Source organism: Rhinatrema bivittatum, chromosome 3, assembly GCF_901001135.1.
Source record: "Rhinatrema bivittatum chromosome 3, aRhiBiv1.1, whole genome shotgun sequence".
Lineage (NCBI taxonomy): Eukaryota > Metazoa > Chordata > Amphibia > Gymnophiona > Rhinatrematidae > Rhinatrema > Rhinatrema bivittatum.
This window is the reverse complement of record NC_042617.1, coordinates 374,481,063-374,509,039: the sequence shown is the minus strand read 5'-3', so window position 1 is coordinate 374,509,039 and position 27,977 is coordinate 374,481,063. Positions and strand designations below refer to the sequence as shown.

The window sequence follows — 27,977 nt, the reverse complement described above, 5'->3', positions numbered from 1 at the left end:
AAGTCCGGGCAATAGTGTGTTGTGAGTCATATCGAGAAGTCCCTGAGGCAGCGGCTCGCGAAACATGGACACGTTGGACTTTGGACTCTGGACTCTGAAGCGTGGTTTGCGCAAGTTAAGGGAAGTACCAATCTCCATAATTTTATAAAATAGTTAAAAACCAAAAGAAAAATTGAAAAACAAAAAATGAAGATTATTTAGTGGTCCGATGATTAAAAAAGACCCATAGCAGTGAAAGTACAAGTTGCATACTTGCAAACTGCGCGTGGTATGAAGGTCCCATATTTTCATAAAAAATTGTGATAAAACGTTATAAAAAGTATAAGAATACCAGTAACGCTATAAAATATTGCAAACTTTTGATACAACGTGATTGTCATAAGGTAATTGAAATCTCACATTATTACTGCACTACCGGTTTGGTTAGCTTCCCTAATTTCTCTTAGCTTTTCACTGTCCATCTCACCATCTTGGCCAGGTAGTATACTCCTATCACTATTCTCTTCCCCAACACACATGGGATTTCTACCCATAAAGATTCAATTGTACATTTAGTCTCATGCAAGATCTTTATCCTGTTGGACTCTATGCCATTCCAGACTTAAAGTGCCACCCCCGCCATCAAAATGCTCTTCTCTGTCATTGCGATATAATTTGTACCCCGGTATAGTACATTCCCATTGGTTATCCTCTTTCTAGCATGTCTTTGAAATGCCAATTAAATCTATGTCATCATTCACTGCTATACAGTCTCCTACCATCTTACTTCTTAGACTTCTGGTATTAGCATACAAATATTTCAAAGTGTTTTTTGTCTTTATTAATATTCTGCTTTTCAGTTGTCAGGGATTAATTGGAATCTTTTAACTCAGGTGAATTTTTAGTTACAGGCACTTGGACTACTTTTCTTATTATTGAAACCTCACTGTCGGGATGTCCTAATTCTAATGCATCATTAGTATTCTTTGAAGATACCTCTCTCCGAAGTATGCACTGCTGAGCGACTGTTGGCTTTCCCCTTTGTTCTAGTTTAAAAGCTGCTCTAGTGCCAGGAGTCTGGTTTCCTCCCTGGTTAAGGTGAAGCCCATCCATTCAGAAGAGACTGTCCCTTCCCCAAAAGGTTCCCCAGTTCCTTGTGTATGCATTATAGATCCTCTGCTGCCTCCTCATCTTCTTCTCCTCAATGCTTCTTGCCCTCATCTGCTGCTGATGAAGAGGGAGGGAGACTCTGGATTGGACTGAAGTCTTTTCTGCTGGCTGGGTGCCAGGAGGAGGGCGAAATGTACTGGGTAGGAAGGCATGGGGAGATAGGGAGACAGGAGTCTGCTGGATAGGAAGGGGTGGGGGGAAAGGAGATTGGGGTTGCTGGGTAGGAGAGGTGGATGAGGGAGGGTTTGGGGACTGCTGGGCAGGAAAGAGAGATGGAAGTGGAGAGAGAGATGGAGGTGTGGGGCTGATGGGTTGAGGGCGAGGGCAGTGGGGAGTGGGGGATGCTGAGCGGAATGGGTAGGAAAGAGGTGGTCAGAATTTTCTGGGAAGGGAAGGGGAGAAGGAAGAGCAGAAAGAGTTGAACAGGGGAGAAAGGGAGCATGGGGAAGAGATGGGTGGGGATGTGTCGAATGTTGGTCTGGGATATGAGTATGTGAAGAGATGACTGAGTAGTTGGGAGAAGTGAGGGCTGATGGGGGCATGGAGAGGAGTGACTGGGTACAAGAGCCATACTATGTCAGTTTTGAGAATATGCATGTCTTCTCTCTTTGAACTTTGCTTAGTGTAGGTGGAAATATATTTTTGTTTCTAGTTCTCCAGTTTTGTACCGCATATAGAAGGTGGTCTTGGGGTTTCCATTCCAGGTTTTGTTTCCACATTTGTAATTTGTGGTCTTTTATTCTATATTTGGTGAAGGCAGATCTGTTTGTTTCTATGTGTATGTGACTGAGTTGAGCTACTTTACTAGAGGTTTGTATCAGCCTTATGTGTTGTATTTTCTCGATATTATATTGCACTGGTGGTGAACTGCTGCCTTTTCATGGGTAGGGCACTTGCTGTTTCATTTCTTGGAGTTAGTGCTGCTGAGGTATGGCAGGTTTGATAGACATGTACAGCGTGGGGTTTGTTTGTATTATTTTACAATGCTCCTGGTAGCAGAGGGAGTTTGTGATGCTGTTATTAAGATGACACCAGAATCAGAATATCTTTTTTGTATGGTGAGTTGTACAGGGAACTGTATTAGTTCTGCTCTGCACCCATTGTTAGGAAGCAGGGGACTCCTGTGGATGCAGAGTAAATGCTCATATTTAGTCCCATAATGGTCATATGTTCAGAGTGTCACTCATGTGAGCATCATCTCTCAGGTGTGACCTGATAGAAAAAATGTTGAGAACTACTGGTCTAATCATGTCATGAGGGGGTAATTTGAAGTATTTAGATTTCACCCATTGTCCATCTCCTTAAAAAGAACTATATCTAGCAGTCTTTTACTTTCTTATTAAACAATATCAGGGAAAAGTTGGAATTTAATGTAAAGGTACAGTAGGAGCTCCTGATCTTCTTGTTTCAAAGTTGACAACACCCCTTCACAATCTGATGTCTCTCTGGTGAATATAATACTGGTACATTTTTTTTTTTTTTTTTTTTAAATCTGACTCATATAAAGTTTTTACTTGATGATTTTGTCACATGAAATAGTAAACTTGTGATGATAGTGAAAATGAAGATAAATTTAAATTCCATAATAAGACTTGGGAATGTATAGAAATAAAGGTTATCAAGCAAAAAAAAAAAAATATATATATGCATAAAAATATATACGTAAAGTGATACCTTTTTATTGGACTAAATAAAAATATTTCTTGACTAGCTTTCGGGATCTGACATTCCCTTCCTTAACTCGCAAAAATGGAGTGAACAAAAGATAGCTTAGCCAGAAAATACAACGGAATCTTAAAATGTATTCCAATAATAATATAAAGGGCAAAAGGGAGGTAGGGCAGAGGAGATTGTTGGGTTGACAAGAAGGATTAGGAAATCAGGCTCATTTTCCAGAAAAATCCATTAGCTAGCATTGACTTGGCCTTAACTTTTTCAGATAAAAGATGCTCTAGGTGTATATAGGTGTATACTTTTTCAGTATGTATTAGAACACTTTTTGGTAGTTGATATAATTTTTTTCATCTCAAATATTCTTTGTTTCAATATATTTATTATACCATTTTAAAATCAGTACCTTTTGTTTCTCTTTTTCAGTCAGTTGTAAAAACTGGGCGATTATTAATTAGCCATGAGGCACCGGTAACTGGAGGCTTTGCATCTGAAATTAGTTCCAGTGTCCAGGTAAGTTTATTCTAATTGATTATGAGTCTGTCAGTTTTCATTTTTGTGTAGTTTATCCGTTTCTGTGTTTGGATGCATAGCAGAATCATGCTTTTGTACTGCAATGTTATTTAGCTTTGGTCATTTTAAATCTGATGGAAAAAATAAGTCTAGCAAAAACATTGACATTTCTGTAACTTCCAGATCCCACTAATTTATTTTGTTGAAAAAAAGAACTCTGAAATTTACTTAAAGTAATGTCAACTTTCTGGTTGTACTTAAAATGGAATCATTCCTTTGCTACAAACATGTATTGGTTTTTCAGGGATATGAATCCCAGCTATTTTCTTAGGTTCTAGAAAGTATAATGGAATGCAAGTGTTTATACATGCTGAAAGCTTATCCAATTTGGGGCTATTTATATAGTGGAAAATGAAGTTTTAGAGGAGATGTAATTACAGTATACAAATATAGGGGAGGGTACTAAAGTGGTTGACTGGACTTGAAGCTTATTTGAATGGTAGACAACAGAAGCTGGTGACCAATGGCATTCATTTTGCTGAAAGAAGGATGATCAGTGCTGTGCCTCAGGGATCTATCCCAGAGTTGGTTCTGTTTAATAGTTTCCTGAGTGATATTGCAAAAGGGTTAGTAGGAACAGTTTGTCTTTCAGATGACACTAAGATCTGTAACAAAGTGGACACCCCTGAAGGAATAGAAGTGATTTTGGAAACTTGAAAAATCGACTACTACTTAGAAACTAAGTTCAAATAGAAAAAAAACTGCAGAAGCTTGTTTCTCATGTGCAGAGGTTCAAGGGAATTAAGATGCTCATGTATGATATGGGTAGAGTGATCAAGATAAAACAGGGTAACGAGGCAGTGGCCAGAGCCAGTGGAATGCTAGGGTGCATAGGGACAAGCATAACCACTAGAAAAGAAAAAAAGGGTGATCATGGCTCTGTATAGGTTATTAGTGAAATGCAGTCAAAAAGAGCCCCAATATGAATATGTAATGCACCTCCAATTTTAAATATAACTTAAGCCAGATTATGGGTATCAGCAAGCCAGACACGAGAGGCTGAAAAATCATTCTAATCTGTCTTCTCAGTCATGTACCCGAAGTTACCATATATCAATGTCCACCTTAATATAATGGGTTTTTTTGTTTTTTATGCAAATAAAAACCTTTAAAGTCTCTACAATATGCAGTTCTTAATAGCCGACAATAGTGCTATAACTGGATATCAGCTGATCTTTCATTAATACACTAACTGCTTCGAGCTAGAATATATAGATATGTAGCTTCAATGGTATTTAACTTCGGATGCCAGTGATTGAACCTGATATCATGATAAGAGGCCATCTTGAATACTTATCCTTTTGCTACGTATGACGTAGGGTGATATGTTATGTCAATCTTCATCCATCATAACAGCTGCCATACAAATAATGTGTGTTAGTCACAACAAATTATAAAAAATGTGATAATCATATCTAACAAACAAGTTAAAAAATAATTCATCAGATGACAATCATAGTTGCAGTTCGAATTTAAACATGAAGTTAATGATACAGAGATGAAACTACCAATCATGAGTAATTCCACAAAGTCTTTATAGAAAAAGTTCTTATAAAAAACAAGACAAATCCAATTCCGAATTGAGACCTGCAGAAGCAATGGTATGTAAATAATGTATCCAGAATTCTTCTGTCTGTAGAAGGCATGTGGCATGATCTCCACCCCACCAGCTAAAAGATGGTTTCTCAGTCACTCCAAATAGAAGGTCTTCAATTGTATGTTGAATTTATAAGCAATGAGCCACCATAGAGGTTGCCATCCTTTGATTTGCCAGGTAGTTTTGCTGTTCTACCATTATCACCCTGAACTTTCGTGTAATTTTCCTCACATAGGCTTTGTCACAAGGACAAAAAAACAATGTAAATGACTCCACTAGAAATGCAATATACAAATTGGTTATATATATGTCAGAAATTTACGGGACTCTTTGGTTCCCTCAGATTTCAGTGCGTCTCAGTCCATTATGTCTTGTAAGTGTCGGGATCAGCCATGTGGGAAATGCTCAGCTTGTCATGTATCTCTGAATATAGATGTTATTTCAGTATCCTAAGGTAGTTTTTCGATTCATCTATGGCAGTATACAGATTGACTGGTTGGATTTTTGCCTACTATTATTCTTGTGACGAGAATTGACCTGCTAAATTGAATATCAGTGTTAACTGGCTAAGTTGTAAGCCCAGCCTTTATTTGCCCAGCTAAATTTGGCCATCTTATGAATTTAGGAAGGTTAAACTTAGCTGATGAGTGAGGGGAAAATTGTGAAAAGCAGAGTTTTAACCAGCTAACTTTTGAAGTTAGCCAGTTAAACTCTTTTAAACTTGTAATTGAATGTAGCAATGTAAGTGTGATACCTTCTAATGAAGAAAAGGCTGAGTAAACTTTGGTGAATGTTCCTTTGGATTTCTGATTGTTAGGGGGAAAGGAATGTAAGTGATGAAAAAACTTAACTAGGTAACTGTTCATTTGGTCTAATTACCCTTCCCCTCTTGACCTATATTTCAAAAGAAAAGGAAACATTGGGGAACCTAGGAAATTTCTATGTGTGTAGAGAAAAGAAGGAAGAAAATAGCCTTCATATCTGTAGAGGTGACAGACTTTCATAAGTATTTTGTTTGTAAAAGATGAAAACATCCAGCATGAGTTGAATCAGAAATGCTAATTGTGCTGATGGTTAATAAAGCAGAAAATAGCCATCAGAGATGTGATAACCTGTCATGTGTACTCTCACAGCAAAAGTAAATGAAAAATAATTGGTAAAAGAAAACATATTACTATTCAATCCATAGTTATCAGAGACAGGAGAAATCATGCAACTCTCCTCATGTTATTCACACAGAAGGGTATATGCATAAAGGAAAAAATGCATTGTCTATAAGGCTATGGTTACATCTATGCATGTTTTGATGAAACGGGGGTTTCATGCAGACAGAAATAGCCTGAAGAGGGAGGACAGTTATAGTGTCTAGAAGACAGAGGGAGCGCTAAAGGGAATTTCAGGGGAATGTTGCCTTAAGGCAGTAAGAAGTAGTAAATAAGAGTTGGCTATGGGACTGTAAAATCAGAAGGAATAGGAAGCACAAGACTGCTGGGAAATATCGTTTGGAGATCCTTGGCAGAGAATCAGTTTGAATGAAGGTGGCAGCCATAGAAAGGTGTGATAATAATTGGGAGACACAGCTAAGGGTAATTCCAAAGCTAATGCAAATAATAATCATATCTTAAGGGGGAGACAGTGAGAGAGGCTCATTTGAGGAGTCAGGAGAAAGGGCAGATGCAGAGATATCCACAGCCTTTGATTAGGGCTTTTGAATCTGCAAAGTTACAGTTAGGAAGAAGGTTCTGTACAACCCTGGGGAACTGGTCTGGCCTGTCAGTGACTACCAATGTATCCTATTGGGGTGGTCCTACTGTCTCCAACCAAGAACTGAAAGCCATAAGTGTACTCATGAACATTGGCTTAAACCGCTAAGGATTGATTGGGTTCAAAATTAACAGTTGCTGCTTATACTGAATATATATATATGTGTGTGTGTATATATATATATATATATATATATATATATATATATATATATATATATATATATATATATATATATATATATATATATATACACATAAGTGGTGTATTCCTTTGTATAGACCCATGTCAACATCAATGAGGTTAGGGTATATTTAGTTCAATTAGGGTCAGATTGAGGACAGATACAGGAGAAGACTGGGGTTTATCATTAATTGGACTAATAGTTAGATTTTAGTATGTATTGAAATATTTAATGTCATGTATACATGATTTTTCACTTAAATTATTAGTACATTTGTTAAAACATTTAATAAAAGATTCATATTTCTGAAAAATATCACATATTGCATTTGACTTATTAAATATAACAATAGTGCTTACAGTTCCCCGCGGTTGTATGTTGGGGTTTTTTTGTATATATATATATATATATATATATATACACACACACATATATATAATATATGTATACGTGTGTGTGTGTGTGTGTATGTCTAGAAAACAAACATATATTTCTTTAATATAGAGTAGCAGATATGGTTGACAGTCTAAGATGAAGGCTGTAGATATATTATCAGCATTTAAAATATATAGCTCTACAAACAGCTCTCCAAAAATCTAGAACACCACAACATTCTAAACCCGGCTCAACATGGTTTCAGAAAACTCCTCAGCACAGAGACACTCCTTCTATCCCTCACTGTCTCCATTCTCAGAGGCCTGGACAAGAACACATCATACCTCCTGATACTCCTTGATATTTCCGCCACATTCGATACCATCAACCACAACACCCTGCTGACCAGACTAAAAGAAATTGGCCTATGCGACACCACACTCAAATGGTTTGCCTCGTATCTCTCCAGCAGGTCCTACTCAGTAAGAATAGAATCATCTCAATCCGAACAAATCCCCCTACCACACGGCGTACCCCAAGGATCATCCTTCTCCTCCGCACTTTTCAACATCCACATGCTCCCCCGCTGCAACCTTCTTTCCAAAAAAGGCTCACATTTTACATATACGTAGATGACGTACAGATTCTGCTCCCCCTCAAATCTTCCCTCGAAAACACGCTAAAAACCTGGGACACCCACCTGTTGGACATAACTCAACTCCTCGCTCAGCTGTCACTCTCCCTCAACCACAAAAAACTGAAATCCTTCACATCTCCAACAACCCCAACCGCAATCTCAAACATCAAAGCACAACAACCCTCCCGAACCAACAATTAGCCCTTACAGCTAGAAACCTCGGACTCACTCTTGATGCAGAAATCAACCTCAAAAAGCACATCAACACTATCATCAAAGATGGATTCTTCAAGCTCCAGACCCTCAAACCGCTGCTCTTTCCACACGACTACAGAACCGTCCTCCAGACCATACTATTCTCAAAGCTTGACTACTGCAACTCCCTTCTGCTCAGCCTCCCCGCAGCCACAATCAGACCGCTGCAGTTACTACAAAATGCAGCAGACAGATCCCTCGCAAACAGAAATCAGGCCACAACACTCCCATCCTCAAGGACCTCCACTGGCTACCCATCACCTTCCGAACACAACACAAAGTTCTAGCCCTCATCCACAAGTCACTCCACAACGACAAATTGAACTGGTTAAGCACGCCCCTATGATACCACACACCACAATGAATCCTCCGATCCTCTAACACTGGTCTTCTCCACATCCCCACCCCAAAAGAAGCACATCTAACCATGACAAGGGAACGCGCACTGTCCATAGCCGGACCTTCTCTCTGGAACAACCTTCCAGTACAACTAAGATCCGAACCCTCAACACAGCTCTTTAAAAACACCTAAAAACCTGGCTTTTCTGGCTAGCCTACCCCCAACCACTTCTCCTTTTTAGCCCTGCCCCTGTTACTCATTTTTCCACCCCCTAGTCCCTGGTCGCATGCCGCTCACATTCACCACGTTTCATTTTCAAGACTTTCTAATCCCATTAAGATGCGTTAGAAGAGTTTCGTATCATCAATATTTATTTTTATATTTCTATATTTTCTTTATCTTGTTGCCTCGTTAGATATACGCAAGAACTTCAAGTTTCATTATGTTGCATTGTTAAAGATATGTTTCACTGTAAGAAATAAGTACCCCCCCGCTTATTTCCTTTTCGTTATCTGTAAACCGATGTGACATCATTGATCTAATGTCTGTATATAAAAATGTATACTTAAATAAATATGAGAGGACTGTTAATATTCTCTTAATTTCAGTTATAGATATTTGTAAAATATCAGATTTGGTTAATCCACAGGTACTAGCAAACTGATTTTTCTTTTCACTTAGAATAAAAAAATTGTTCTGAAAAATTTGACAGTGTATCAGGAAGCTGTTTGCTTACTAGGTAGGTATTGTGTTACCAAATATTTAATTCCAAATTAAGTAAGTCTGAATGTTTACTTTTCTTTGATTTACTTATCAAATAAATAATAATAAGGTATATGACTAGTTTTTATTATGATTAGAATTTCATGTTTTCTGTCCAAAATATGTCAACCATTATAGGGAATAAGATTGTTAGTAGAGGCTTTGTTCATGGGATCTGCTATTGCATTACATATCCACTTTTTCTGCTTGCTTAATGATGACTGATACAGTTCCTGCTGCATTTATGATACTTTTAGCCATTGCTAAATTGTATAGCTAATCTATCGTCCCTATTTGCAACAGTTGAAAACCTCTTTTCCATAAATTGTGAAACTTTGGTGACTACAATAGTTGTACACATGTTTAAAAATTCCTCTTGCTAGGTAGCAGGGCTTTTTGGATGCTAACTGAAGTGATGGAGGGTAAGAAGATGGAGATCTGTAAATTACTAGCCAGAGCATTCAGCTTTTAATAAAGCTGTTATTTCAGCTGTTAATAAAGTTGGTGATGAATAGATTAGCTGAAAAATAATTCCTAAAAATACAATTAAATTTAAACAAAAGCAATACTATTGAGAAATTCAGATGAAATTGTTTAGTCTTCTGTAAAAGCATTCCTATGGCAACAAGAAAACAGACATAAAACATACAGCTGCTCAGTTCATTTTTTTGTTTGTTCTTAGTTATTATTTTCTCGCTCCCATTTCCATTGAATACCTAAACTATGTCAGCAGTTTCTGAAGGCAAAGAACGTCAATGTGCGTGACGTATATCTCAAAATCATTTCTACAGTGAAACTGCTTATCTTGCATAAAAAAAACTGTCTAAAGCACAGTTATGACAGGCACATGACACAAACCCAACACAACTGATAGAGCTGAAGTTGTAGTGGCTCAGAAAACAATCTGTTATTGGTAGTCATTGTATCAGACTAGAATCAGCCACTTACGTGTGATGTTGGTTGACATTAGGAACATGTTAAAAAAAAAACAAAGGGGTAGATTTTAAAAGAAGCGCGTGTGGCCTATATGTGCGCACACTACCCAGCGCGTGCACATATATGCCCGATTTTATAACATGCGCGCGCAGGCGCACACATGTTATAAAATCCAGGGTCGGCGCACGCAAGGGGGTGCACAATTGTGCACTTTGCGCATGCCAAGCCATGCTGCCTTCCTCCATTCCCTTCCCCCTAACCTAACCTTCCCATCCCTTCCCCTAACCTTTCACCCCCCTAGCCCTACTCTAACCCCCCCCAAAATCTTTATTTCACCTTTTGCGCGTGCCGGCAACCTGCCGGCACGCGATCTTTTGACACAATGGCAAATGGCCTCTGTGTCAGAGGCCTCTGGCCCTACCCCCACCCTACGCAGGACCGCCCCCCCCTTTTTGCAAGCCCTGGGACTTACACGCATCCCGGGGCTTTACACGCATCGCCGGGCCTTTTGAAAATAGCCTGGCACGCGCAGGACTGGTTATGCGCGTAAATCCTTCGTATTCACGCGCATAACCCTTTTAAAATCCGACCCAAAGCATCTAGTTAAACATTTTTGAGTAAATATTAGGATTATTTCAAACAATCATTTCACTTTTTTTTTGTCATGATGAGAGAATTTAGACGATGAGGCTGATGAACTAAACTGAGAAAAATTCCCCATAGAAATATGGCAGATGGTGCAGGCTATTTGCAATTGTGCACACTGTTTTCCCTTTTAGCATATGAAGAAGACTTTGCAAAGTTTTTCAGCTTTGAAAATAGCAAAATTTCACATGTGGTTGTACACTTGCAAAATTGTATTTAAATTTATAGTTGTTGCAGCATTGCCAAATCATGCAAAACAGCTCATTAATTATTAGCACATAGTTACATAGTATATGATGGCAGAAAAAGACCAAAATGAACCATCTAATCTGCCCAGCAAACTGTTCCTGCTTTCTGCAGGGAATGGAAATGGCTGCCATGTTATAAATGGCGCGCGCATGTTATAAAATCCAGAGTTGACGTGCGCAAGGGAGTGCACAATTGTGCAACTTGCGTGCGCCGAGCCGTGCAGCCTGCCTCCATTCCCTCCACCCCCCCGCACCTTACTCTCTCTTCCCCTACCTAACCCGCCCCCCAGCCCTATCTAGAACCCCCCCTTACCTTTGTTGAAGAAGTTATGCACGCTGGCTGACAGCTGGCCCGCGATCCCGGGCACAGCGGCAAATGGCCGCTGTGCCTGGAGGCTCAGGCCCTGCCCCGCCCTTGGACCACCCCGGACCGCCACGCCCTGCCCGTTTTGCAAGCCTCAGGACATATGCGCGTCCCGGGGCTTGTGTGCGCCGCCAAGCCTATGCAAGATAGGCTCAGCGCGCGCAGGGGCAGGCAAGGACAGCTTTTCGGGGTGCGTAACCCTTTGAAAATCTGCCCCAAAGTTACTTCCTATGCCTTTCATTTAAGAGTAAGCACAAAGTTGACTTTGCAAGGGTGATTTTGCAAACAAATTAACTACACAAATAAGTTGTAGTTAGCTTTTGTGAAGTTTCCTGTAGGAAAAGTACGCATAATATTTTTCTATTGGGCTTATTTGCATGTGTTGAAAAACATAGTGTGTAAAAACAAGCACTTCAGTATATAAACCTCAGTATCTTAACATAATGTAAAAAATGTCATGTCATCGAGCCCACAAAAACAGCGCACAACTATTTTTTGCAAGGAATATAAATATCACAGGAACACAAACACGATATCACCTCAGATCAATACTCTATTGATTTTCCTAACATTTTTCAAAAAGAGAAAAATCTCTCTACATTGAAAAACAATCTTTCAAGTACAATTGTTGATCCACTAACAAGGCAAAAGAAATTTTTAGGGGAAGAAGAGGAAGGTTTCATACAATTTCATATCATCGCATCCAGCAATGTATGGCAATTTTAATCATAAACCGACCTCTTCCAACCCATGAATATTTTTTCTGTTTTTAACGTGATTAAATTTTGTGAATGGTGACTTAAAACTTTTCCTTGAAATTATTTCCACCCAGAATTGGGCTTTTTTGAACTTCTTCAAACTTCTTCAAGAAGCACCAAACAATTCTCAATAACGCCGACACACAATTCTCTCACATCCAGTCTTACTGCAGGGAACTTCCCTGTCACTTATCTGTGCACGCTCTAGATCTCAAGTCCATGTCCATATCCCGACAAGGCCTCGTTTCGAATCATAGATTCTTCATCAGGGAACAGTAGTTCTAATCCAAAGTTTGAAAATGTTCGGCGTCTTCACCCACTTTAAACCGCCAAGTTAATGGTCTCCATTTTGATTTAAAAGCCCAGGCCGGCATCGATCTTTTATTCACGCAAAGCCACTTCAAATTAGACCAATCACTGAAGGCGCTTTGCAGCGTCATCACGTAGGTTGTGCAAATTGACTCTAAAACATTTTTACTTTCTCCAACACCACCAAATTGACAAAATGTAATGAAAAAATGTATAGGAAAGCCTCAATTTTTGCCATAATCTTAAATCAAGGTATTCCATTCCAAATCCTCATTTAATCCCCTGAGGGATTGCGTACCCAGAGTGAAAATCCAATAGGCTTCCCTCAAATCCAACAAATGTTTGCGATCACCACCCCGTGAGGAGATTGTTACTTGATCTATGATGGTTATCCGGTTATAAGATCAGGAGGAAAACATACACTACTTGCAATTCCAGTTATGTGATATATGCTTTATGGTGCAGTTGTCCTAAAGTATATATTGGAAGAACAACTCGAAATATGAAGATCAGATTAAATGAGCATAAATCTCGATTACAAACACGGACTTTAACTGCCCCTATAGTTTCACATTGTGTCCAAAATGAGCATTCATTTGCACAAATAAAATGGACCATCATAGATCAAGTAACAATCTCCTCACGGGGTGGTGATCGCAACATTTGTTGGATTTGAGGGAAGCCTATTGGATTTTCACTCTGGGTACGCAATCCCCCAGGGGATTAAATGAGGTGATATCATGTCATCGAGCCCAGCATCTTGTCTCTGTCCAGTCTGAATCACTGAGAAGTACTTGGTAAATTAGAACTTAAGAAGTTGCCATACTGGGTCAGATCAAGGGTCCATCAAGCCCAGCTTCCTATTCCAACAGTGGCCAAACCAGGCTACAAGAACCTGGCAAGTACTCAAACACTAAGAAGATCCCATGCTACTGATGCCAGTAGTAGCAGAGGCCATTCCCTAAGTCAACTTGATAAATAGCAGTTAATAAACTTCTCCTCCAAGAATTTATCCAATCAAATCCTCATGGGAAGATCTATTTCTTGTTGCTCACTCCCTGAAGCAAAAAGGTGGGTATTCTTACATCTAGATTGGCTAATAATTTAGTTAATTTCTTTTGATTAACCACAGTTTCAACATAAGCATCAAAGTGATTTACAATTAAAATACCTACAGTATATAAACAAATCAATTGTTAATGGACCTGTTCTCCAGAAACTTGTCCAAAACTATTTTAAACCCATGTTTACTATTGGCCTGGATAACATTCTCCAGCAGAAAATTCCACAACTTAATTAAGTGTTTATAGAAAAAAAATAATCCTTAAATTTGTTTTAAATCTGCTCTGTTTGTTTTATGGAGTGCCCTCTAGTCCTGTTGCTATTTGGAAGAGTAAAAAACCATTCCCTATTAACCTGTTCCTCCCCACTCATGATTCTATAAGCCTCTATCATATCCTCTCTGTCATCTCTTCTCCAAGAATGAGGAAGCTGGTTAAAAAACTAGAGGGATCTACAGAAGGGTTCACGGTGTTCATAAGGTATAGGATAATTTTAAAAATTATGTATACTTTTCTGTGAATCAGCAAGATACAAAGTTTATCAACAGAATGATTATTTTCCTTAACATTAAAAGGTGGGCCTTTATGTTGCAGTTAAGATACATTCAGGACATAAATTGGCCTATCTATGACATATTTACTATTAAATAATCATTGTCCGAACTGTTGTTATTTTGCTGATAACAACAAATTATTTTTCAATCTTTTTCTGTTGCAGTTAAAATGGTGATATACATACAATTGCAACTGAAAAAAAAAAATCACATCTCTTCCATTTAATGCCAAAATGTAGCCCAACACAGCTGCATTTTGGTATCAAATCATACCTGCTTTGGGGGCTTGAAATTTTGTGCTATTCATTGACTGCATATCCCATTCACTGTGGAAATATACATACTTAAATAGTGTCCATTTTGAAACATATGACCAACTTTGACCAATAGCTTTAAAGTAAAACATCAGTTTGTATTAGGGAAATTTATCAGATCACATAATATGGGAAGACCAATCACCTTAAATGATTTTACTCACATTCAGTTAAAAGGGGGATACCTTTTCCTTTCACAAATCTAATATAGAAAGAAATATAATTATGCGCATATCTCAGTGGATGGGGAAATCCCTTCCTTTAAAGACGAAATAAGACATAACATCTATAACAATATAGATGACACAACATTTAAAGTAACATTTCCCATTGCAAGTCCAAATGTAACCCAAAAGAGTAAACTATACCTAACTTATAAATGCAGGGCAATTTGATCTGCTTGCTTCACAGCATCATCAGATCTCAACATGGGTTGCACTTCATAAATGGCACACCAAGTAAAATCTTCAACTGATGACCTTTGTCTACACAATGTACCACTAAAGGAGGTGTTAATTTTATTAAGGATATGCATCTTTGGTGCTTAATTAAACATGCCTTTAACCTTTCATTTGGTCTTTCCTACATATAACAAAGTTACCATATTGGAAACCCAGATGAAGTGCAGCCCACTCATCAAAAAAGGGAGGAAAAGGACAAAGCGTTTACCAGCATGGCTAAATAATGAGTTGAAAAAGGTTATTAGAGCCAAGAAAGATTCCTTTAAAAAATGGAAAACGGACCCAAGTGATGAAAATAGAAAGGATCACAAACAATGCCAGAGTAAATGTAAAACATTGATAAGGTAAGTCAAAATGGATTTTGAGAAGAAGCTTGCCAGGGAGGCAAGAAGTAATAAAAGGGGTTTTTTGTTATTTTTGTTTTTTGTTTTTTTACAATATATCAAAAGAAAAAGACCAGAGAGGAAGGCAATCAACTATCTGGGTGACCAGGGTATTAAGGAGTTTATAAAAAATAAAATCATAGCAGATAAACTGAATTATTTTTCTGCACCCATCTTCTCTAGAGAGGATATTGGGGTGATTCCCAAACCTGAGGCCTTCCTAAGAGGTGATGCATCTGAAATGTTAAAACATCACTGTAGAATAGGAAGAAGTGTTAAGAATTATAGATATGTTAAACAGTAACAAGTCCTCGGGGCCAGATGGAATCCAGCCCAGATTTCTAAAAGAACTCAAACTTGAAATTACAGACACACTTATGCTACTGTACCAGAGGACTTCAAGGTGGGCAGTTTTAAGAAGGGCTGCAGAGGGAACCAGGAAATTATAGACCTGTAAGCCTGATATCAATACTGGATAAGATGGTGGAAACTATTATCAAGAAGAGAATCATTAGACACAGAAGGAAATGGCATAATTAGGAATCACCAGTATGGATTTTGGGAAGGCAAGTTATATGTCACAGATCTGTTAAAATTCTTTGAAATTGAAACTAAGCACATGGATACTGGTGAACTTGTCAACATTGTGTATTTGAACTTAAAGTATTTAACAGAGTACCACACAAGAGATTACTGTAGATAAAGATAGTGTGATGAGTGGCATGGGACTGAGCTTTTATGCAGTGGGGTAGTTGATGCACCCTGATATGCGACCCACGAGGCCTACTCCGACAGCTGGCAAATTGCCCTGAAGTGGAATAGACTAGAACTTCACTTATACCAGCTGCCTCTCCGACAGGTTGAGCCCTTGGGTTCTGGTGGCCGGCAGGACTTAGGTGGGTCCCTAGGATAGTAGAGAGAGCAAATGTCCAAGAGCACACTGGGGTCAGGACAGGCAGCAAGCTGAAAGTACTCGGACAGGCCAATGGTTGGGGCAGGCAGCAAGCAACCATAGTCAGGTCCAGGCAACAGGCAATTGTGGTCACATCGAAAGCAAGAGGTCAGTATCAGGAAATCAGGACAAGGATGGACAAAGACACACAAGACACTGGATGAGACATGCTGGGCAAGGCAAGGCTAAATGAGACAGGCAGTCTGTGGGCGTTCCTGGGGCAGGGTGAAGAAGTACCCGTGGTAGTTGCTATTTAATAAGAGATATATGCGTATAAATTATCAAATTTATTCATGCAATTTTGCATCTGGTAATTGATTAGTGCAAGTGAAATCAGACTTGTCTTTTGAAATTTTTGGGTGGGAGGCCTGGGTGAACTGGTGGGGGTTCAGGATGAAGTGCTAGAAGTTATAGATGAACTGGAGACAGACTGGATGAACTGGTGAAGCTATCTGTGAGCTGGTGATTTCAAGTACTCATGCAAGTAAGCATTTTCAAAACAGCATACACGCAAACTTTATAAAATACCTGCCACATGTATAAATTGGGGTTATTATGCATACATATTTTATTTTAACACCTAAAATATAAATGCATATTTTTACAAAATAGGTGGAGAAAGCAAGTGCTTTCTTTGCTTTGGAAATATTCCTGCCTTCTGAATCAATCATGCATACTTTCGGAGCAAAACTACATGGTATTTTGTAAACTGTAAAGTCCTGCTGCACAGTTTTTGAAATACTAGGATAAATCTCCATACTTCAACGTATGCACACAAACGCCTTACCACAAATAGTTTTGAAAGTTAGCTCATTGTGAGTTTTGTTTTTACTAAGGATTTTATTCTGTATATTTTGGGGTAGATTTTATAATTTTAGGCGAGCGCGTACTTATGTTCGCGCACCAGGCGCGAACAAAGGTACGCTGGATTTTATAAGATACGCGCATAGCCGCACATATCTTATAAAATCCGGGGTTGGCGTGCGCAAGGGGGTGCACATTTGTGCAACCTGCGCACGCCGAGCCCAGCGAGCGCTGCCTGTTCCCTCCGAGGCCGCTCCGATTTCGGAGCGGCCTCGGAGGGAACTTTCCTTCGCCCTCCCCCCACCTTCCCCTCCCTTCCCCTACCTAACCCACCCCCCCCCGGCCCTATCTAAACCCCCCCCTTACCTTTGTTGGCAGATTTACGCCTGCTGAAAGCAGGCGTAAATCTGCGCGCGCCAGCGGGCTGCTGGCGTGCCATCACCAGACCCGGGGGGCTGGTCCGGAGGCCTCGACCACGCCCCCGGGCCAGCGCCACGCTAACAGTGCTTAAAACAAACAGTAACATATTGACATAGCAAGCGACAGCAGATAAAAAACGATAGGCCTATCCATTCTGCCCAATTTTTCCAGCTTAAAGTGCTAAAGATATGTATTAACTACCAGCTATAGAGACTTGATTTATTGCAGGATATCGCTCTTTTTTCATGTCAGTTTTTTTAGTCTTTCTCATTGGTTCTGTACTCAAATTTTATGCGTTAGTTGCTCAGATGTAATTTGACATTGGTAGGATTAAAAGGGACTCCAAGTTTTAATCTTCACAACTTGAAGTTGACCTCTTATAGCACTGGCCACTTAAATCAGTTTTTCATTTCTCTAAATCTGATGGGCAAGCCAACTCTTGTAGTGATATGTTGATTGTACCAGTTGTCTCAGTATAACTGGAAGTAAGGAAAATATATAAAGTAGATACCTATTGGTCATATGTGACTATGTCCCTGTTCTGATTGAATTTCTTTTAATTAATGTAATAATCAAAATTGCCCACATGGTTGCAAACTCCACCAGTATGTTTACAGATGGGTTTGCAACAATAATCAGACCAAAAGACTGCATAGGCTTTTGCTTTGATTATTGCCCCCGAAAAAATTAACTGCAGAAATTGTGCCTGTTTTTCTGTGCATAAATGTTTTATTGGAAACTACATGAATAGGTTTAAATAATCAAACTTATATCCTAAATTTTCAAAGGGGTTAAGCGTGTAAAAATGACATACACGTGTATACCCGGTTTTACAAAGGGTGACGTGCATGTATACTCGGGTTCACAAGCAAAAATATGCATAAAATGTTGGCGTGTTTGGGATATGTCAGTATGGTTTGCAACTTCGCAAATACTTTGCTATATTATAAATAATATACACACAAATGTCACTAAAAATATATAAATACATTTACTTATAACTATTTTATGCGCCAGTTTCAAACTTGAATTTGTTTTTTCTACTTGGTGTTTGATGGTTGGCTTCTCCCAGTGCGTGGACACTGTAATACGCTAGGAAGGAGAGTCAGATGGGTTGGGGGCAACCTGGTAACTCATGGTCCTTGCCCAGAAATGTTTGCCTGTAACCTTTATCTCTGGTTTGCTCTTCAGCTGGTTGCAAGGTTTGCAGGTTTTCTTTGGCAGAATCTGTCAGTGAATGACACTGCATTCCAGAGAGGATAAGTGTATGTATGTATGGTGACTGGGCAGAGCAGGGTATACTGAGGGGATGAATGACTATCACTGGGGTATACTGGGGGTTAGTGTCACTGGGGGATGAGTGACTAGAGAAAAATAGTCCAAAATTAGTATTAAAAAATTTATGGATCCGCATGGCATAATGGTTGAAGAGGGAGAGAAGACAGTCGAGGAGGAGAAGGTACCCTCAGAACCTGAGTAATGATCTCTTGCTAGCACACCCACAGACTGCAGCAGATGTGTGCTACAACAGGACCACTGACAGAATAGGGCCGTCATCAAGGGAACTTTTGGCTTACTCAAAACATGTTTCTGTTGCCAGGACAGATCTAGGGGATGTCTTCTCTACAATCCCACCAAGGTCTGTGAAATATTTCTAGCCTACTGCATGCTTCATAAACTCCCCAAAACCAGAAGCCTGCATCCTCAAACAAGACTGGATGATCATCTTAAGGAGGAGAAGGAGGCATACAATCTGAGCACAGAAGAATTGCAGGAGATACATTTCCAGACTTATTAGCAGACTATTGAGAAAAAAAAAACCTCTGATCCAAAGAAACTTTCTATGGTGAAGGTGCATTTATTTACAATACTAAGTGATATTAGTGTACAGAAAACAAATTAATGCTTCCTAGGCCCTTTTTTCTTTTTAAGAGGAGGCTCTGGTGCCTTGGACTGGCCCAGTCTGGTGCTGCTCCATAACAATGTCCAGTCATTACTCACAATGCCTTTAGAGGGCACGGATACTGAGGATGTGGGGAAGGGGAGTGCAGAGTGATTCCTGAGAGTTTATATGAGAGGGGCTTGAGGATGAAGGCCTGTTAGCAGTGGTGTGCCTCTCCTCTTCAGTAGCAGCATAAGAAGAGTCCATCCCTGTAGTAGCAAAGGGGGTACTTTCCACCTATGCACGTATAGAGGGGAGCCTTCCTCTGCAGTGGTGGAGGTGTTGCTGGAGGAGGTATTAGTGCCCCAGTGAAGGATGAGGCCTGCCAAGGTTGGTGGCGGATCCATTGGGGAGTCTCCCACTGGGATTGCATAACTACAGCAGGCGGTGGAACAATCCAGAGTGGTACTATAGCAAATGCTGGGGGAGGTAGCATCAAGGGACCCAGTGGCTATCATGAAGCATTCCATTCAGGCTATGGTTGGCAGGGTGGCATCCACTGCAGCATCTCCCTTTCGATTCTGGTCATGGCATGCTATTCCTTCTGCAGCATTCTGCCAAGGCCCTGCACCTCCTGACAGACACCTTGCATTTCTTCCTGTAGCACTTCCTTCAGGATCTGAATGTGCTGCCATGGCCTGTGATCCAGTCCGCCACTCTCTCATTTGATTGCAGCATACAGCTGTGTGCTGTTATGGCTGGATTTTGGGATGGGCGAGCTGGGAAGTCGCCCGGGGCGCCATGAGCTGGGGGGGAGGGGGGGGGGGGCGCGCCATGGGTACCTCCACTATCGCCCATCCCACAGCATAGTTACTGTGGCAGATTGTGACCAAAGAGCAGCCTGGTAACAATGGTGGATCCTGCACCGCACAGCTAAAGAAAGCCCCGGTGGACACGATGAATCCTGTCCTGCCATGGCCAAAGAGAGGCGGGGGAATGGCGCTTTTCATCCAGGGCACCAGTTGCACAAAACCTGGCCCTGTGTGCTGAAGTGCAAAACAACTCATCTTCTTTACCAGAGAAGCTGCCCTTTTCCAAGTTCTTGACCTCCCTGTCATTTACAGCATGCCGCAATACTTCTGGAGCATGTGGCTGAGTGTAGGTGGCCCTCGGCTCTTCCCCCCCCCCCCCCCCCCACCATGCTTCACTGTGTCAGCCCTGATCTCTGCTGATCTCTCCTTTTCATACTTGCTGTCTTCCTTCGGACTTTCTGGCAGCACTCTTGCATGCTGTCTAACCCTTCCAAGGCCACTGGATCAGGGACCATCTGAATCATGGCCAATCTCTTCCCCTGCACAAAGATAAAAGTGTACAAACTGTCACAACACACTCTATCTGGACTTTTCTGTTTTCTATCAAAGTGGCTTCTTTATAGGCATGGCAAACATCTCAATGGTCTAAAGTCTATAGCCTCCTGCTACTCAATCAAATTCTAATATAGCATTACCGTGGGTATCAACACTAACAAGATGCACTATTTTCTCACCTACATGCATGTACAGAAAGAGGAGAGAGAGCTTGGTGTGGCTCTTGACTGCTGACCCTATCTCCCTTTAACACCACTAAATATCTCTAAAAAGGTACCATATGTATTTATATGTATGATATCACATAATATAATAATAATGAATGCAAGCTCCATATATTCCTTTCTTGCAAACACAGCTTGCCTTGGCGTCCTTGAGGACGTGAAGTATCCAACTCTCACACACCTCTCACTGCAGTCTCTGGAATGGTGCTGAGAACCACCTGTTCAGTTTTGGCAAAAGAAATTTGGTTTGTGGGCCCCTCAGCCCTCATCCTAACCTATTTCTTCTTGACCTGGCATCAAAGGTCTTGACAAGTTTTATACACTGCTGTTCTTGTGGAAAACCACATTGAGACTGTGGTGGATTTTCTCCCAAGCCCACTCTTTCTGGTAGGATTCCACTCTCTGTTACTCCTTTCCATATGAGATGTGCTGGACCTTCATAACCTCCTTCACCAGAAGGTCCACCTCCCATGGCTGGAAGTTTGATTTCCTACGCAGGGCATCACTTCTTCCAGAATTGGTGTAGTTAGGAAGACAGGCTATGAAACTTGCCCTTATGTATACACATTTGCATGTAAAAGCCATGTAAATATTCATATAAAGGGGAAGGGTTTACATGCATACAATTTACGCTTAAACTTTTATAAAATAGAAACATTTCACATATAAGTTGTATACACATATATTTACTGCATATATGGACTTTCATTGTTTGTAAAATTGTGGTATATTGTGTATAATTTTCTCATAAATTTGTGTAAAGTTGGTCCATAATAGGTTTTCCTGCAGACTCCATGTAATCAGGGACAAGCCAAGCTGGTTCAGGGCTTATCTCTTCTGCTTTCAATGGGGGTAACACCTGGATGGGCTGAAGCAAAACCAGTGTTCTGGCAGGAAGATCTTCATTGAAAGGAGAGACTTTCAGTGATATAAATGTGGGCATGGCGATGAAGGGATTTGTAGCTGGATGCATGGAGCTTTGGGAATAACCAAGGAGTAAACTGTTTACATTAAATAATAGAGCCGAGGGAAAGATCCTGATTGGGCTCAAGAGCAGCTCTGAAGTCCTTTTGAACATGGGCAGGCACTCAGCCAGCCTTCCAAGGTCAGCTCGCACCCCACAAAAAACCTTCCCCATTCTCTGAACTGCCTGGCTAATAGCTGCTAGAGACCAGGCCTCTGGTCTAGAAGGAGGTTCTCTAGCCACTGAAGCCGCCTCTGCAGCCAAGAGTGCAATCCAGAATCAGAGGGAATGTCTCTGGTGAGCTGTTCACCTACCTCACCCAGCAATAGCTGGGCAGCCTCGGGACCTGCATTTAGAAGTCCCAGGGCAGAATGGGGAGGAGCCCTATCAAGGAGGGGAAAGGAAATGATACCCAAGCAGGCTTCAGTCCAGGGCCACGGAGTGGGGGGGGGGGGGGGTGTGCACATATATGGCGTCATGCGGAGATGTTTGAAAATTATCCTCTGTGTGCACAGTTCCTCTCTCTACCCCTGGGAATGCCTCCTGAAACTACAGATAAAAAGTATACATGTTGTCCAATAATGTGTATACTTTTATCTGTAGATAGATTGGACAATATTCAGAGCACCCCACTTCTGTGGGTAAAATGTTTTTACCTGCAGAAATAGCTTTGAATATTAATCTCTCCATTAGGAAAAGAAAAGAAGTGTACATAAACATCATGGAATAGACAGAGGAATGCTAGTGGCAGATGGAGGTAAGAGTCCATAGATCCAGTAAGACCAGTGACAGCACTATATGCAAGCACAAACAGGCAAAAGGTTCAGCCATTTTGGTTCCAGCAAGCAAATAAACTAAACTAAAATATTCTCAGAAGGTTGTAAATACCCTTTTGTGGTTCAAGAATGTTTTCACATCCTTGGCATATTTGAGAATCTGGAAGTTGTTTGAGGATTGGTGCTCAGTTAGGAAGATCTCGGCTAGAGGAGCTTCAGTGCTGGTTTTCTTAGAATTCCCTCAAGGGGATTGAATAAGGTATGGTCCTTTGCTCCCTAAAAATGCAGGTAAGCAGCTATTGCCTGTTATAGAGGCCAATTGATGGGCAGACCTTTATTGTCTCGTCCAACTGTGTCTTGTTTCCTTCAGTAAGTAAAGCATATTTGGCCTTTGGTAAGAGAATCAGTACCTCCCTGTAATCAGAATTTGGTGTTGTCATATCTGTTTGGTCATCCTTTTCAGCCTCTAAGAGAGGCATCTCTTTAATTGCTTACTCTTAAAGCGGTGTTTTCTGGTAACAATCTGTTCTGCCAGATGAATTTTGGAGCTGCAGGCTCTATTGAATAGTAATCTATTTTGAGGTTCTTCGGATGAAGCAGTGTAGATTCCCATGATTCCTTTGTTCCTTTCTAAGAAGGTTTTGCATGTTTTCATCTTAATAAGATGGTATGTTTCCCCTCCTTTCAAAGGGACTTGCTCAATTTTTTCATTTAGATGTTATGAAAGTTCTTATGCTGTAAATAAAGGTTACTATTAGATTCATAACCTCTGGGTATCATTTGTTTGGTATAGTGGTTGTTGAAGGGTTAGAACACTTTCAAAGGTGTTGATAGCTCATTGGAGTAAAGAATTGAAAGGGGAGGCTTACATATAAAGGGATTGCCACTTCCCAAGAAATTGAGGATGTCCTCTACCAGGGCACAAGCAGCTTTGTGGGCAGAACTTTGCCTGGTGTCATCATTGGAGATTTGTAGAGTTGACACTTGGTCTTCTTTGCATTCTTATTCAAAGCACTATCTTCTTGACCTTCGAGCTAGGGAAGATGCTTCCTTTGGTTCGTAAGTTTGGAGAATGGGCTTGGTAGTGTCCCACTCAGTAGAGGGATAGCTTGGGTACATCCCATGCATCTGTATTGGTATAGCTGGAAGAAGAGGAAGAAGAAATTAGTTCTTACCTGATAATTTCCTTTCCTCAAGTTCACCCAGACTAGTCTAGGACCCGTGCTGTTCTGCCAAGTGTTTTATTCTCGTGATTCATTTTCAGAGTAACTGCTTGTGTGCGCCAGCTGGCATGCTAGATATTAAGGTAATAAAACTTTTCAAGGCATGTAGGTTATGTGTGTCCATTTTTTTGTTTCTGTCATTTGTTTCTCCCTTAGAATCGGAATCCCTCTGGTTTTTGCTTTGGGGAGGGGAGAAGGAACAGTTTAGAGTATTAAAAATGTTTATCGTATCTTGTTATCTTAGCTGAAGTCAGCAGTGAACCTGTTAGTCTCTGTCTTCATCTGCTAGTTGGGAGATAAAACCCATGCATCTGGAATGGTCTGACTGGACTCAAGGAAAGAAAATTTTCAGGTAAGGACTAATTTCACCATTTTTTGACTGAATTGTATTTATCAAGGCTTCAGTCTAACACTCAACCATTACATTTTCATTTATCGAAAATCTGTTAAATGTTTTACATGACTGTTTGCTTAAACCATTAAATCTTGTTGCAAAATCTTAATACCCTTTTCCTTTATTCCTGCCAAAGTTGAGTAGCATTAAAATTTACTATTAACCAAGTCCAAATGATTATTTATTCTATGGTCTAAAGTCTTTATAGTTGGCAGTCAAGTTGAATGATTTACCGCCCTCGGCTTACGTACAGTTAGTGTTGGCCTTTCTTCTTGAGACTGTTTCATTTGGAGAACTTAGCAATGAAACCTGCATATTCAAAGGGTGCTTCTCTCCTCATGTCTGTCTTGTTGACTCCTCTTTTACCTGCTGGTTGTTACAACTTTACAGACTACAGCCCTCTCGAGGCATCATGGCTTCTAAATGGAATCAGGTGATCTATATTCAATGCAGAAAAGATGATAACAGCAACAGGTAATTCTATCAAGCTGCCTGAAGCAGTTGCTCTGTGGTCAGTTTCACCCTCCATACCTGTTGGTATTCTGCAAGTAACAAATGGTTGCATCAAGACCTGAAATTATTTCTCTTCTACTAAGAAAATTGAGAAAGCACTGTAGACTGTGAAGAATAGTCTTCAAATATTGGTTCTCATTCTGTTGAAGATTTAGACAGAATTCATATTTTGTTGAAACCTGACTAAAAACTCATTCAGAAATAGGGTTTATTTGTGGAAGGAATGACCACAAATATTCTTTTATCTTAAAACCTTTTTAAAGAATGTCTGGGCGCTTAATGCACTTTGTCTCTGAAAGAAAAGGCAGGGGGACCACAGAGCATAAAATAAGGATTTATTTTGTGAGTTTGTAAGGCTCCACTAGGAACCATACTAAGAATTGTGCCTTTCAAGGGGGTTATATTATGCAGTATAAGCCAGAAGAATGTACCATCTGTCCATAGCACTCCTCACTGGAGGCTGTCGAAATGTCGCCATCCCATTTTCCTATTAGTAGTTATATAGAGTTTTCAGTTAGACTTTGAATGAGAAGGAGCTTTTTAGTTCTGCCTCCTCTGCATGAAATCTGCAGGCCAAATACCTTGATGTTGATCCTTGGTGTTCTTCCAGAGAATAGCTGCTAGCCAATGACAAAGGATTGGTGAGCTAGGTATTTTTTGGAAGGAATTGTTCTGCCCATTCCTTCCCAGAGAAAGAGAAAAGATGATGCCCAAGATCTGGATGAAAGCCTTTGTTCCTCTAGAATCTGGTCCCTTTCCTGAAAGAGCTCGGTAGTATTTCAGAAATAAAGAGTTTTGTTTTACGTGGTTGGAGATTGTCCTGTGTTTTTTTTATTGGGAGCCTTGCTGTTCACCTCTGTCACTCAGCCTGAGGGACTCAATGCCAACATGGCAGAAACCTTTTGAAGGAGAATGTGCTCATTCATTGTCACTTGGAAAGAGAGAAAGACCGAGCTGCCAATTTAGAGCTCACCAAGCGGAGATAGATCAGGTACCCACATAGTCCATTGAGAAAGAAAGGAGGGAAGAAGACCAATTTAGATCAAACAGTGGATCCTAGTTGCTAAGAAAAATCCTTATCAGATAGGAGGAGCTTTACTGTCCAGACAAGCACTGTAGACTGGAAAATGCCAAAAGATCCAGGAGGACACACAGGGAGAGAGATCAAGGGAGAACAGATGTACCTATTGAATGCGTTAGTTTTACATTAAGTTGCCAAAAGAAAGAAATGTACTATGGGCCTGATTATTTCTGTTGAAGAAATACCACAATAAATTTTTTTTGTTGGAACACCCTCACAGAATCTCTTCTATTTATTGGCAGAAAGCAGTTAAGAAATCAGTCAACGCTTTTGGCTCTCTCAGTTAATCCTTTCCTCCAATGGAGGATTCACACTGGGGAGTTGGAAGACTGAGTCAATAATTCAGCCCTGGTACTGAGTGTGGGACTCTCATTCAAAGGAAGAGCCCTGGCAGGCATTGCAGGTTTTTAAAATTATTTTATTAAAATGTCCTAATAGCTTCCCAATCATGCTGCTAACTTGATTATAAACCATCTGAAAAGCAATCACATGGCACAGTCAGCCCCATGTCACATTTCCAGGTTCTAATGAGAAAATCACCCAACACTACCGTAAATCTAACTGCTCTGTCCTTTTTGTACTTTGTAAATAGACTGCCAGCAAAGGGTGGAGTCGCAGATGGTATGGAAAAATAAAGAAAAACCAAAAATAGGAAAAGTTACAGCCTCTGGTTTGCACTTTGAAAGGGGGTGGGAGGCTTCCTTTTGCCCGTTATATTGAAGGCAAAAGGGCACAACGGAGGGCACAGCTTAGAAATGAGAAATGCTTAAATAGGTTTGTCACTTTTTAAAAATTGATACGATAGCTTGAATATTTGTGGTTTGAAGCACGGCAATTTAAATATTTAAACTGCAGTCTGTGGGGTATATTTTCTTTTAAAACATAACTTTTTAAAGAGTGTATGGCTTCAGGCTTTTGTTATGTTCTCTTCACCAAGGGTTAGATTTCTAATACAATTGTGCCATAATGATATTAATATGAAAAATAAAATTCATAGATTTTTCTTTTACTGAACAATGTAATTGATAGTGCCAAATATTTTAGAGATTACGGTTGACTTTTTTCTTACCATGTGGAAGCAATAATACTTGAATAAAGCGTCCATTGAAGCGGATGATAAACTCTCATACTGTCATTGCATCCATGCAGTGAGGTTCTTGAGCCCAGTAATAGGTGAAGTTCATGTTTGCATGCTTCCCTTGACCCCCAGGGTAAATGTGGAATAGGAGAATAAAATGGCATTTTAGAAGAATTAGTAGCATATGTTTTTTGTTTCTTTTGAGGTTTGAGTAGAGAAAGCTTTACAAATTCTGTGATTAGTGAACATTTTTGACTCCTCCAGGAACAGGGCTAGGCCCTTTTCTGAAGGGAGGATGGGCTGTTTTCTCATTCCTAGGACCTCCCCCCTCCAACAATCATAGTAGAACTACTCCACGTTCTTTTCAGAGTATATGCCCAAAACTTAGCTGTTGTATCTGTGTCCTGTGAAATTACTTCCCACTCTTCCTGGCTTCCAGTTGCCTGCAGGCAGGTCAAAGAGAGGAAATCAGGAGCTTCCTCTCTGCCTCTGCTGCAACACACACAGAATTAACCCAGGATAGGAGAATGAGATAACATGAGAGAATGAAAGAGGTAAAGGAGAGTGCGATGAAGGGGGGAAGGGAATCGGATAACTGGAAACTGAGAGGGGCGAAGGAGATAAATGAGGAACTGAGTAAACGTGGAGTAGAAGAATGGGGAAGGAGAGAGGGGAGATGGAGAAATGAAAGTTAGGAGTGAGTGGGGAAGAGAAGAACAAGTTGAAGGACGTAGAAAAAGGAGAGGAATAGGTGAAAGCAGAGTCGGGGTTGAAAAACAAAAGAATATTAGAAGGGAAGTGATGGGCAATTAAAAGTGAGATGGGGCAAACTTGGAAAGAAACAGGAGAGGGAGTTGTCAAAGGAGAATATCCACTAAACTCCCTCTAAAATAAGGAGGCTTCCCATAAAAAAATAAAAATAAAAAGTCATTTACATCTGTTACTTTTTTCATTGTAAT

At 40.2% G+C, this 27,977-nt stretch overlaps 1 protein-coding gene across 1 annotated transcript in view; it reads left to right on the top strand.

Moving 5' to 3' along the window:
• Positions 1 to 27,977, top strand: part of BCKDHB (branched chain keto acid dehydrogenase E1 subunit beta) — a 624,159-nt gene that overhangs the window by 386,525 nt on the left and 209,657 nt on the right. Inside the window, exon 9 of the mRNA XM_029595551.1 lies at positions 3,247 to 3,333. Coding sequence (XP_029451411.1) covers positions 3,247 to 3,333 — 87 coding nt within the window. The remainder of the gene's footprint in view (positions 1 to 3,246; positions 3,334 to 27,977) is intronic.